This window comes from Lipotes vexillifer, unplaced genomic scaffold (assembly GCF_000442215.2).
Source record: "Lipotes vexillifer unplaced genomic scaffold, Lipotes_vexillifer_v1.1 scaffold1275, whole genome shotgun sequence".
Lineage (NCBI taxonomy): Eukaryota > Metazoa > Chordata > Mammalia > Artiodactyla > Lipotidae > Lipotes > Lipotes vexillifer.
Window position 1 is genome coordinate 972,084 of NW_006770093.1, and position 10,521 is coordinate 982,604.

Here is a 10,521-nt window from a genome sequence, read left to right on the forward strand (position 1 = left end):
AAAAAAAAAAAAAAAAAAAAAAAAAAGAATTAAGGCCCAGAACACCCACAAGACGGAGCTGGAAGCAGATCCTTCAAGCACAGCTGAGACGCCTACAGCCCTGGCCAAGAGCTTAACTGCAACCTGCCCGGAGACCCGAGGCCAGAGCCCCCCAGGTAACCACTCCAGATTCCTGCCCCTTGGAAACTAGGAGCTAATAAATGTTTCTTTTAAACTGCTAAGTTTGGGGGTAATTTGTTCCAGCAAAGATATCTAATACAGATGGTGTTGGAGTAATGCTATGAACTGCATAAAGTTCAGTGTGGTATTCTATCATGCAAATAAAACCGTTATATACTACGGTTCCTGTTAATTTTATGTACTACTTTAGAAACAGTACTAAACTGCATTCAAACGTATTACATGAACACTGGGCGTCAGGAAACTGTTCTATCATGATTCCTATAGGGAAACATCCTGTATATCATTGTAATTTAACATTCAAGTTTTAAGACTGCCTGCACCACTTGTCAGTGTTACTCTTTCATAAGGATGTCCTATTTGCCCATCTAGATTGTAATCAGAGAGCACATTTCACATACACTTTTCACCCTATAGCAGTTAGGGTCAGTCAGGCCAATAGTTGAGTGAATCATTAATTATTCTGAGTTCAGTCAAGTTACCTAGTGCAAACTCCTGTTTTAAGAAAGAGATGGATACCCAGAGAGGTCCCAGTGCTAAGTTAGGGACAGGGCAAGGACCAGAAATACAGTCTCCTGCTCTCCTGCCCCGTCTAGGGACTAGGAAGGAAATCAGAAGATAAGGCAAAACACAGGGAATGTAGGAGAAAAAGGAAAGGAGAGGATGGCCTCTGCTTATAAATGGAATTAAAGTCATCTTACATAATAATACTATGCTATTAATAACGTTTTTAACAATAACAATTTTAAAAGGAGTTCTTCGGCATTCCCTCCTCTACCTGAAATGCCCTGCCTCCTCCCAAACTCCAGCGCCTCACGCCCGGCTTTGCCCGGCTTTGCAGGAAGCCCCCAATGCCCTGTGCAAGGAGTGGGCTCTCCTTCCTCCAACAGGCACGTTACCTCTACTTCTTCTCTACCATATATTTGTAAAACATGACACACATAAATGCAGCATTTATTCATCCAACAGGCAGAGTGCCTACTAAGAGCCAGGCACGAGCAACGCTGAATAACACCCGCCGTGCACAAGGAGCCTCGCACCCCTTTAAAAAGATAACCCCTCGGTGATCACTATGCTGACTGAAATCTGCCTCTTCACCACCACCACCAGCTGCCTGTCTCAATACCCGTCCAGAGTCCGCACACGAAAGGAGCCCAGCAGATACGTTTGTCTATGTTATGTGGCTGGGAGGCCACCCCAACCTCCACAAGCCCCGTGTCCTCCCAGACAATAAGCAGTAACGTAAGGACAGGATCTGTCCTCCCTTTAAATCGTCTGTATCCCCCCCCTTCACAACGTGGAGGACCCTGTACAATGACCTCAAAGAGCCCACTAGGGTGGGACCCTTAAGTCCTGCTTCCATCAGCAGGTCCTCCAACTCTCCCTTCTCCCCATCTTTGACCAGACTCCGCACAAGACCCCTGCGAATGGCCCTGCACACAGAGAGAAGTCATCATCACAGGTGGCATGAGCTTCCTCCTCCCTGAGTGTTATGGGTTATACTGTGTTCCCCTACAAAAAGGTACGTTGGAGTCCTAACTCCTAGTAACTCTGACCGTGACCTTATTTTGAGATTGGACCTTTACAGAGGTAATCAAGTCAAAATGCCATGAGGGTGAGCCCTAATCCAATAGGACTGGTGTCCTTAGAAGGGCAATTTGTACACACAGACAGAGGCACACCGGGAGAACGCCACGCGAACATGAAGGCAGAGAGCAAGGATATGTGCCTACAAGCCAAGCAATGCCAAAGATTGCCAGCAAACCACCAGAAGCTAGGAGAAAGACAAAACAGATTCTCCCTCATAGCCTCTAAAGCAATCAACATCTAGCCTCCAGAAATGAGAGGCAATAAATTTGTTTTTTAAGCACTCAATTTGTGGTTCCTTGTTATGGCAGCCCTGGGAAACGAATCCACTGAATTCAACACTACAGCCCTACTGTGGAGATATGTACCCATCACTGGCTCAGCCAGTACTAATGCACTTTGCCCGGCTTTGCAGGAAGCCCCCAATGCCCTGTGCAAGGAGTGGGCTCTCCTTCCTCCAACAGGCACGTTACCTCTACTTCTTCTCTACCATATATTTGTAAAACATGACACACATAAATGCAGCATTTATTCATCCAACAGGCAGAGTGCCTACTAAGAGCCAGGCACGAGCAACGCTGAATAACACCCGCCGTGCACAAGGAGCCTCGCACCCCTTTAAAAAGATAACCCCTCGGTGATCACTATGCTGACTGAAATCTGCCTCTTCACCACCACCACCAGCTGCCTGTCTCAATACCCGTCCAGAGTCCGCACACGAAAGGAGCCCAGCAGATACGTTTGTCTATGTTATGTGGCTGGGAGGCCACCCCAACCTCCACAAGCCCCGTGTCCTCCCAGACAATAAGCAGTAACGTAAGGACAGGATCTGTCCTCCCTTTAAATCGTCTGTATCCCCCCCCTTCACAACGTGGAGGACCCTGTACAATGACCTCAAAGAGCCCACTAGGGTGGGACCCTTAAGTCCTGCTTCCATCAGCAGGTCCTCCAACTCTCCCTTCTCCCCATCTTTGACCAGACTCCGCACAAGACCCCTGCGAATGGCCCTGCACACAGAGAGAAGTCATCATCACAGGTGGCATGAGCTTCCTCCTCCCTGAGTGTTATGGGTTATACTGTGTTCCCCTACAAAAAGGTACGTTGGAGTCCTAACTCCTAGTAACTCTGACCGTGACCTTATTTTGAGATTGGACCTTTACAGAGGTAATCAAGTCAAAATGCCATGAGGGTGAGCCCTAATCCAATAGGACTGGTGTCCTTAGAAGGGCAATTTGTACACACAGACAGAGGCACACCGGGAGAACGCCACGCGAACATGAAGGCAGAGAGCAAGGATATGTGCCTACAAGCCAAGCAATGCCAAAGATTGCCAGCAAACCACCAGAAGCTAGGAGAAAGACAAAACAGATTCTCCCTCATAGCCTCTAAAGCAATCAACATCTAGCCTCCAGAAATGAGAGGCAATAAATTTGTTTTTTAAGCACTCAATTTGTGGTTCCTTGTTATGGCAGCCCTGGGAAACGAATCCACTGAATTCAACACTACAGCCCTACTGTGGAGATATGTACCCATCACTGGCTCAGCCAGTACTAATGCAGACACAGGTGCTCAACTGAGATCAGTACCTGCTAGACACTAGACACTCCAGGCTCACAAGCTAAGGGGCTCCTGAGGATGTAGAGCAAACAGCTGTCTCTTCCAGCTCTTAAAAGTGCAGGGAGCAGGAAAGCTAATGATTAGCTTGTACTTTTGGAAAAAAAAGACAGGAAGCAATGCCTTCTCATTGCAATCCCACAGCTGGTGCCCCCAAATGCCTCATGTGATCAAGGACAGTGGCATGTGGCAGGCTAGCAGTCCTGTTTTTCATCCATTTCACAATAATACCTGAAAACGCTGCACTTCCCCTTCTATCAACTAACAGAGGTAGACTGAAAGCCAGCATGGGCAAACACTGTTTTTTTGCCTAGACCAGATCTGGCTTTTAAATCCCTTTTTAAAATTTTCCTCTCCCAAAAGCTTTTAACTTTAAAGGGAAAATCTACAAAAATTCTTTAAACACCTATGGGTTTACTTGTTTAAAAGGCAGAACATGAAATATCTTGATTTCCTTTCAATCATTTCAGGAAAATTGCGGCTGGCTAAACTTAACACAAAGTAAGTATGGGTTTGATGGAGGGCGGGGGGAAAACAAAACAGTACCTCTGGACAAGTGAATTTTTTAAAGTCCTGTGAACTGTGAATGACTCCTCTACCTGACCAGCTGGAATTGGCCAGCATTTTCCAGTCTGGGTACATGGTTATTACTAACCACCACAACATAGAGGTAGGCTGGGAGGATGCTATCTTAAAAACACAGATCAAACTTCCAATTAAAGATAGCAATTGAACACCTGTATTTAGCTCAGCTTTTTCCCTAAACCTCTCTAAATCTATAGTACAATAAAGGAATTTTTCTCAATGGCATAAACCAAAAAGAGGGAAAAATAGCAACCAACTTCTAAAAGCTAGATCACTGATGGACAGTGGTAAATGGCAGAAATGAGAAAGAGAAATCCTAAGCCAGTATCCTAAACCAGTACTGGAAAAAGCTAAGAAGCGACCAAATAAACGGCACAGAACCTCCCAAAAGCTTCAAGGACCAGCAGCCCTGTGAACTTCAGAAAACAGACACAACAGTGGGAGTGAAAAACATCTTGCTCCACTACTCCCAAAGCAGCATGTTTATTCTCTGGCGGTCAGACAGCAGGTCTCAGGACTGGGCTGCCAGGCACAGCTGAAGATGGGGGTACTACATCAGCAAGCTTTTGCTGTGTAGCAGCTACCCCAAGACTCAGAGGCTTAAAAGAGCCTCTCATCCTCCAGAGGAGCAGCCGAGGCCTGTTCACATGGGAGCAGAATCGTTTCAGCAGCAAAAGGGCCAAGCCACAAAGCAAAAGCACTCACTGTTCAAGCCACTGATGGCCTGCCATTTGGTCACATCCCATTGGCAAAACACGTCACACGATCAGGCCCAGAGTCAAAGAAATACTGCAACATGTAGCAGGCACTTTTTCCCTATCTACCACAGGCACTACGCCGAAAACGGGGGTTATGTCCCAAATAATGACAGATGTCTCCTAGCCCTCTTCTCTTACTTGGCTCCCGGGACACAGGCAGCCATGCATACCCCTCCTAAAAGGACACTGGGCAGTCTTCTCTGGGAAACCTGACCAGCCAGAGGAAAAAAAAAAATGATCTGACACTAGGGGTTCCCCAATGATCTGTCTGCCACGAGTGCTCTTGGCAGACAAGCCGAGAGCAAGGACCACCCTCACCCCGAGAGCTGGTTTCCGGTCAGCTTCCTAGTCCACTGGTCTTCAAAATGAGCTGCAATTTTTTAAAAAAGAACAAAGCATTCTAACAATATTTGACTGTGTTGCTTGTTACATGACTATGTCAAAACTCAGAATTATACACTAAAAAGAGTAAATCTGGGGGCTTCCCTAGTGGCACAGTGGTTAAGAATCCGCCTGCCAATGTAGGGGATACAGGTTCGAGCCCTGGCCCGGGAAGATCCCACATGCCGCGGAGCAACTAAGCCCGTGCACTACAACTACTGAGCCTGCACTCTAGAGCCCACGAGCCACAACTACTGAAGCCCACGTGCCACAACTACTGAAGCCTGTGCACCTAGAGCCTGCGCTCTGCAACAAGAGAAGCCACTGCAATGAGAAGCCCGCGCACCACAACGAAGAGTAGCCCCTGCTCACAGCAAATAGAGAAAGCCCGCACGCAGCAACAAAGACCCAAGTCAGCCATATTTAAATAAATAAATAAATAAATAAATAAATTTTTATAGATATTAAGAAAAAGAGTAAATTTTCTATGTAGATTATACCTCCAACAAACTGTAAAAAAAAAAAAAAAAACCAACTTTGAGAAAAGAGATATAGAAGAAATACTAAAACAAAAACAAAAGTATTAACATCCTCAGGGAGCGAAGAGAAGAAATTGAAAAAAACTGCACCCATAAAACAAAAACAAACAAAAAAACTTTTCAGAGAACAATAAAAAAAAGAGTTATTTGAAATTAAATACATGAGAGCAAAGAAAGCTCAACAGAAGGGTTAGAAAAAGGTAAAGCTGAAAAGACAAAAGGACAAATAGGCCACAAGCACCAAGGGCATAACAAGTACCCTAAAAGGAAAGACCAGAGCCAGAGAAAACAGAGAAAAGAAAATTAAAGGAATAATAGGGGGGAAAATCCCCAGAATTGACGAGTGTGAATTTGTAGAATGACATGTCCCAGCAAGCGCCCAGCATAGTGGACAAAAATAAACCCACACTGGGCCTCCCTGGTGGCGCAGTGGTTGGGAGTCCGCCTGCCGATGCAGGGGATACGGGTTCGTGCCCCGGTCCGGGAGGATCCCACATGCCGCGGAGCCATGGCCGCTGAGCTTGCGCGTCCGGCAAGGGGAGAGGCCGCGACAGTGAGAGGCCCACGTATCGCAAAAAAAAATAAAAATAAAAAAAATAAAAAATAAAAAATAAACCCACACCAAGACACAACATGGTGAAATTTCAGAACACTGTAGACAAAGAAAAGATAATATAAGGGTGTAAGAGTTCAGAGAGAATGAAAAATAGGTTTTATACAAAGGATCAAGAATCAGAATGGCAGCAAGCTCCTCAACAGCAAATTGAAAGCCAGAAGAGGGAATTCCCTGGCGGTCCAATGGTTAGAGCTCCACGCTTCCACTGCAGGGGGCACAGGTTCCATCCCTGGTCGAGGAACTAAGATCCTGCAGGCTGTGCAGTGCAGCCAAAAAAAAAAAAAAAAGTCAGAAGATACAACAGAGTACTAAGAAGTGATTTAGCACAGAATTCTCTACCCAGGGGACTTCCCTGGTGGCGCAGTGGTTAAGACTCCATGCTCCCAATTCAGGGGGCCCAGGTTCAATCTCTGCTCAGGGAACTAGATCCCACATGCGTGCCACAACTAAGAGTTTGCATGCCACAACTAAGGAGTGGGCAAGCCATGACTAAGAAGCCCACCTGCCACCACAACTAAGACCCAGCGCAACCAAATAAATAAATAATTAATTTTTTTAAAAAAAAATAATTCTCTATCCAAATAACTGACTTCCAGAGGGACTAAAGACTTTTTCAGACATCCAAAGTGCTGACAAGTTTGCATCCCGTGCACTTGGGTAGCTACCTAAAGGATGTGATTCACCAAAACTGAAGGAAACAAAACCAAAGGGTTTGGGGGAGTAGTGAGGAGGACGGGATGATCCAAAAGAGCAGACAGAGGGCTTCCCTGGTGGCGCAGTGGTTGAGAGTCCACCTGCCGATGCAGGGGACAAGGGTTCGTGCCCCGGACCGGGAAGATCCCACATGCCGCAGAGCGGCTGGGCCCGTGAGCCATGGCCGCTGAGCCTGCGCTCCGCAACGGGAGAGGCCACAGCAGTGAGAGGCCCGAGTACCTAAAAAAAAAAAAAAAAAGCAGACAGAGAAGGGAAGTTCCTAACCGCAAAGGGAGATCCCAAGACAACAGCCGAGGGCAGCTGCTACCAACCAGAGTACCAAGAAGATGAAGCTGATGGGAGTAGAATATCCACTGGGACAGAATGAGGTGAGGTGAGATTTTCCATCCAGGTAAGAGTTTGGGGTTGAATTAGTAAGGAGTCCGCAGACAACCAAGGAAATGGAAAAAACAAAGGCATCATTTACTTAACTTTCAGGAAAACAAAATAATGAGCAGGTACGGAAGCGTAATCATAGCTGACTGCACAGTTCAGCTGTAGCTTGGACATCACAATTCTGTAAACACTGAGTGAGGCCTCACCAAAACGTTAACTGTACTGCAGACTAGGAGAAGGAGGTCTGACCTGTGAGAGCAAAGGAGGGAAGAGATAACCGAATGCTCGTCTTCTCTGCATCCATTCAGCGCGGAATTATTACCTCAAGCTGAAAAAAAATTTTAAATGGCAAGAAAAGCATGTAGCTTCCAGACTCTGGAGCAAATACCCAATCGGCTAAAAGAGTTTTAAAAGTATGTCCATCTAAAGAGCAAGAAATGGTGGTGGTCAGGAGTGGGGGAGGGTGTGAAGGGAGTGTCTTATTTTTTAATAAAATGACTTGAATTATTTGATTCTTCAATCTATGTGTACGTATAACTTTAATTAAAAATAAGCACCAATATGAAATAATTTTATTAAACAAGAAATAAAAATACTAGATGATCACGTCACTTGGAAAAATCAGACACTTAGCTTTTTCAAGAGCGAGGCAACCCATCACAGCCCCTCTGGCTTTAAGAGCATCTCCTCAGAACATCAGGATTTCCAAAGCAAGAAAGTCCAGGTAAAACCACTCCTTTTCTAGCCTGAAGCAGGAATTATGGTATTGTCTTCGGTTCCCTGAGTGTCCGGGCAGCTTGTCAGAGCCTCCAAGAGATTTAACTTCAAAACAGCTCTGACAGCGTGCACTATCCTTCCTAACTTCCTATCCTGCCTACCTGGAATCCTTCCTCCACTCCCTACTCTGACAGGCTGGGGCACACACCTGACACATCCTGCCTCCAGGACGGAGAGTTTCTTCAGACCTAGCTGTCCAAAACCATGTCCACAACATCACAGGAGCACAAATCACCAGCAATGCCAACCTTTAACCCCAATTCACAGGATCCCCACAACGAAGCCAATGAGAGACGACACACATACCCTCCCCACAACAGCCAGGTGAGGCGTGGGGCTCTATCTCGGCACCTCTCTTCCCTCCTTTCCTGAAGTCTACTATTCCCTTATCTCTCCCTGTATTTTTAACTGGCTCCACTGCTTTCCTTCAACAGCCCCTACTATTTTATGGTGGAACAGCATTAGACATGGACTCAAACTACTGTACTTGCATTTCTAGCGCATCGCTTAACGCCCTTTAGCCTCAGTTTTTTCATCTATAAATGGAGATAATATTCCTTGAGGATGGAGACCATGTGGTTATCTCTACATACTCCGTGGTGCCTAATACAAGATACACTAAAATATTCATGTCTAAAACCATGCTTCCGAGGAGCAATCTCCAGTCAACCACCTGCTCTCCCGCTCCTGGCTCTCTCGCCCAGAACAACCCCGGTACACAACCCAGAGCCACACCCCTACATCCTCAGGGACCCAGAAGATTCACTGAACTGCCAAGATGCAGAATGGAAAGCAGGACATACCTGGAAGGAAGTGGGAATACAGACGAGGTTCAGATTCTCTTGTTTCACTCTTTCAGCTGTGGAGACAAAAGCCGCGTTGGTGGTTTTTCTCTCTCCTCACCTTTATTTTCCTTGTACTCACATTTGCTCAAATCCAACAGAAAAGGTCCAACCCCTGCCCCCACTGAAATGTCCCTTTCATTCTATGTCCCCACCCTTGCTGAAAAGTTGGTCAACAGCCTTCACATGTCACTAGACAGGGACAAAAAAGCCTAAGGAGGTAAGTATTAACCACAGAAAGAGTAACATCAGGGTTTACAAGTATGTGCGTGGCGATATTCAAAGAATTTTGTACACATGAACTTTTAATCCAGTAACCCAAAGATAACTTACAATTACCATTCCCACTTCACAGATGAGGAAACGGAGGCACAGAGAGGCAAAGTAACTGGTACACGGTTAACAAATGGCAGGACTGGGATCTGATGCCAGGCAGTCTAGCGCCAGTCTTACCTACTTCCCTATACAGGCTTTTACAGAGAAAAGCTAGAGTTTGACTTTTACAGTTAGTAAAAAAATAGAATCATTTATAGACCCCAGGGGGTGGTTAAAGAGGGTTTATTTATTCACTTTGGATTTGTACCTTTCGGGAAAACTTGATTTACACAAAAAGAAAAGTCTTGGGAATTCCCCGGTTGTCCAGTGGTTAGGACTCGGTGCTTTCACAACTGGGTCACGGGTTCAATCCCCGGTCAGGGAACTAAGATCCTACATGCCGACGGTGCGGCCAAAAAGAAACAAAAAACAAAAAGGAAAGTCTTAAGGGATGCAGACAAAGAACGTCTCCTGTCATTTCAGTAAACAAAGGATGTCGCAGCCATCAAGCCCTCAGCCACTGCAGCTGCCCCCAGGCGGTGCACCCCTGAGAGAATTCAGGACGGAAAAAACAGGATACTGGCTCTAGATTAAGGTGCACATCAAAGGAATAATTTCATTGATCCCAGACCCTTGCACCTTCCATACACAGGAAAGCACTACATTCATTAACTTGAGATGTCTGGTTTTTCTTTAGTTAACTGTAATCTTTTGATGTCTGACTGCTCGGGGTTTTTTTGCAAAAACTCCTATACATCCTGGCTCCTCAACAGTCCCTCAGAGCTATCTGGGAGGCTGTATCCCAGGATTAAGTCCTCAGTAACACCCCCAAATAAAACATAATTCTTGGGCAATTCTCTGGCGGGCCAATGGTTTAGGACTATGCGCTTCCACTGCAGAGGGTGCGGGTTTGATCCCTGGTCGGGGAACTAAGATCCCACGTGCAACACATCATGGTCAAAATAAATAAATAACACACACATACAACATAATTCTCAACTTTGAGGTTGTGAATTTTTTTTCAGTCGACAGGGAAAAACTGTCTTATTAAAAATTTCAAGTCTCCTTAATCACTGGGTGTACACCTTGGGAGATTCAGATGCCACTATTATGAAATCCACAGTAATCCCTGTGCCCTAAAATCCTTCACATACTCAGTGCTGAGGCAGAAAGGTGTGCAACACTGAGTTTTTCAGAAGCCATCACACCCGCACCACAACCATTCCTTAAAGACAAAG

The 10,521-nt window shown here is 45.7% G+C and overlaps 1 protein-coding gene across 1 annotated transcript in view; it reads right to left on the minus strand.

The window, feature by feature from the left end:
* RPIA (ribose 5-phosphate isomerase A) overlaps nucleotides 1-10,521 on the minus strand; it is a 33,071-nt gene that overhangs the window by 15,649 nt on the left and 6,901 nt on the right. Inside the window, exon 3 of the mRNA XM_007446022.1 lies at nucleotides 8,930-8,985. Within this exon, the coding sequence (XP_007446084.1) occupies nucleotides 8,930-8,985 (56 nt within the window). The remainder of the gene's footprint in view (nucleotides 1-8,929; nucleotides 8,986-10,521) is intronic.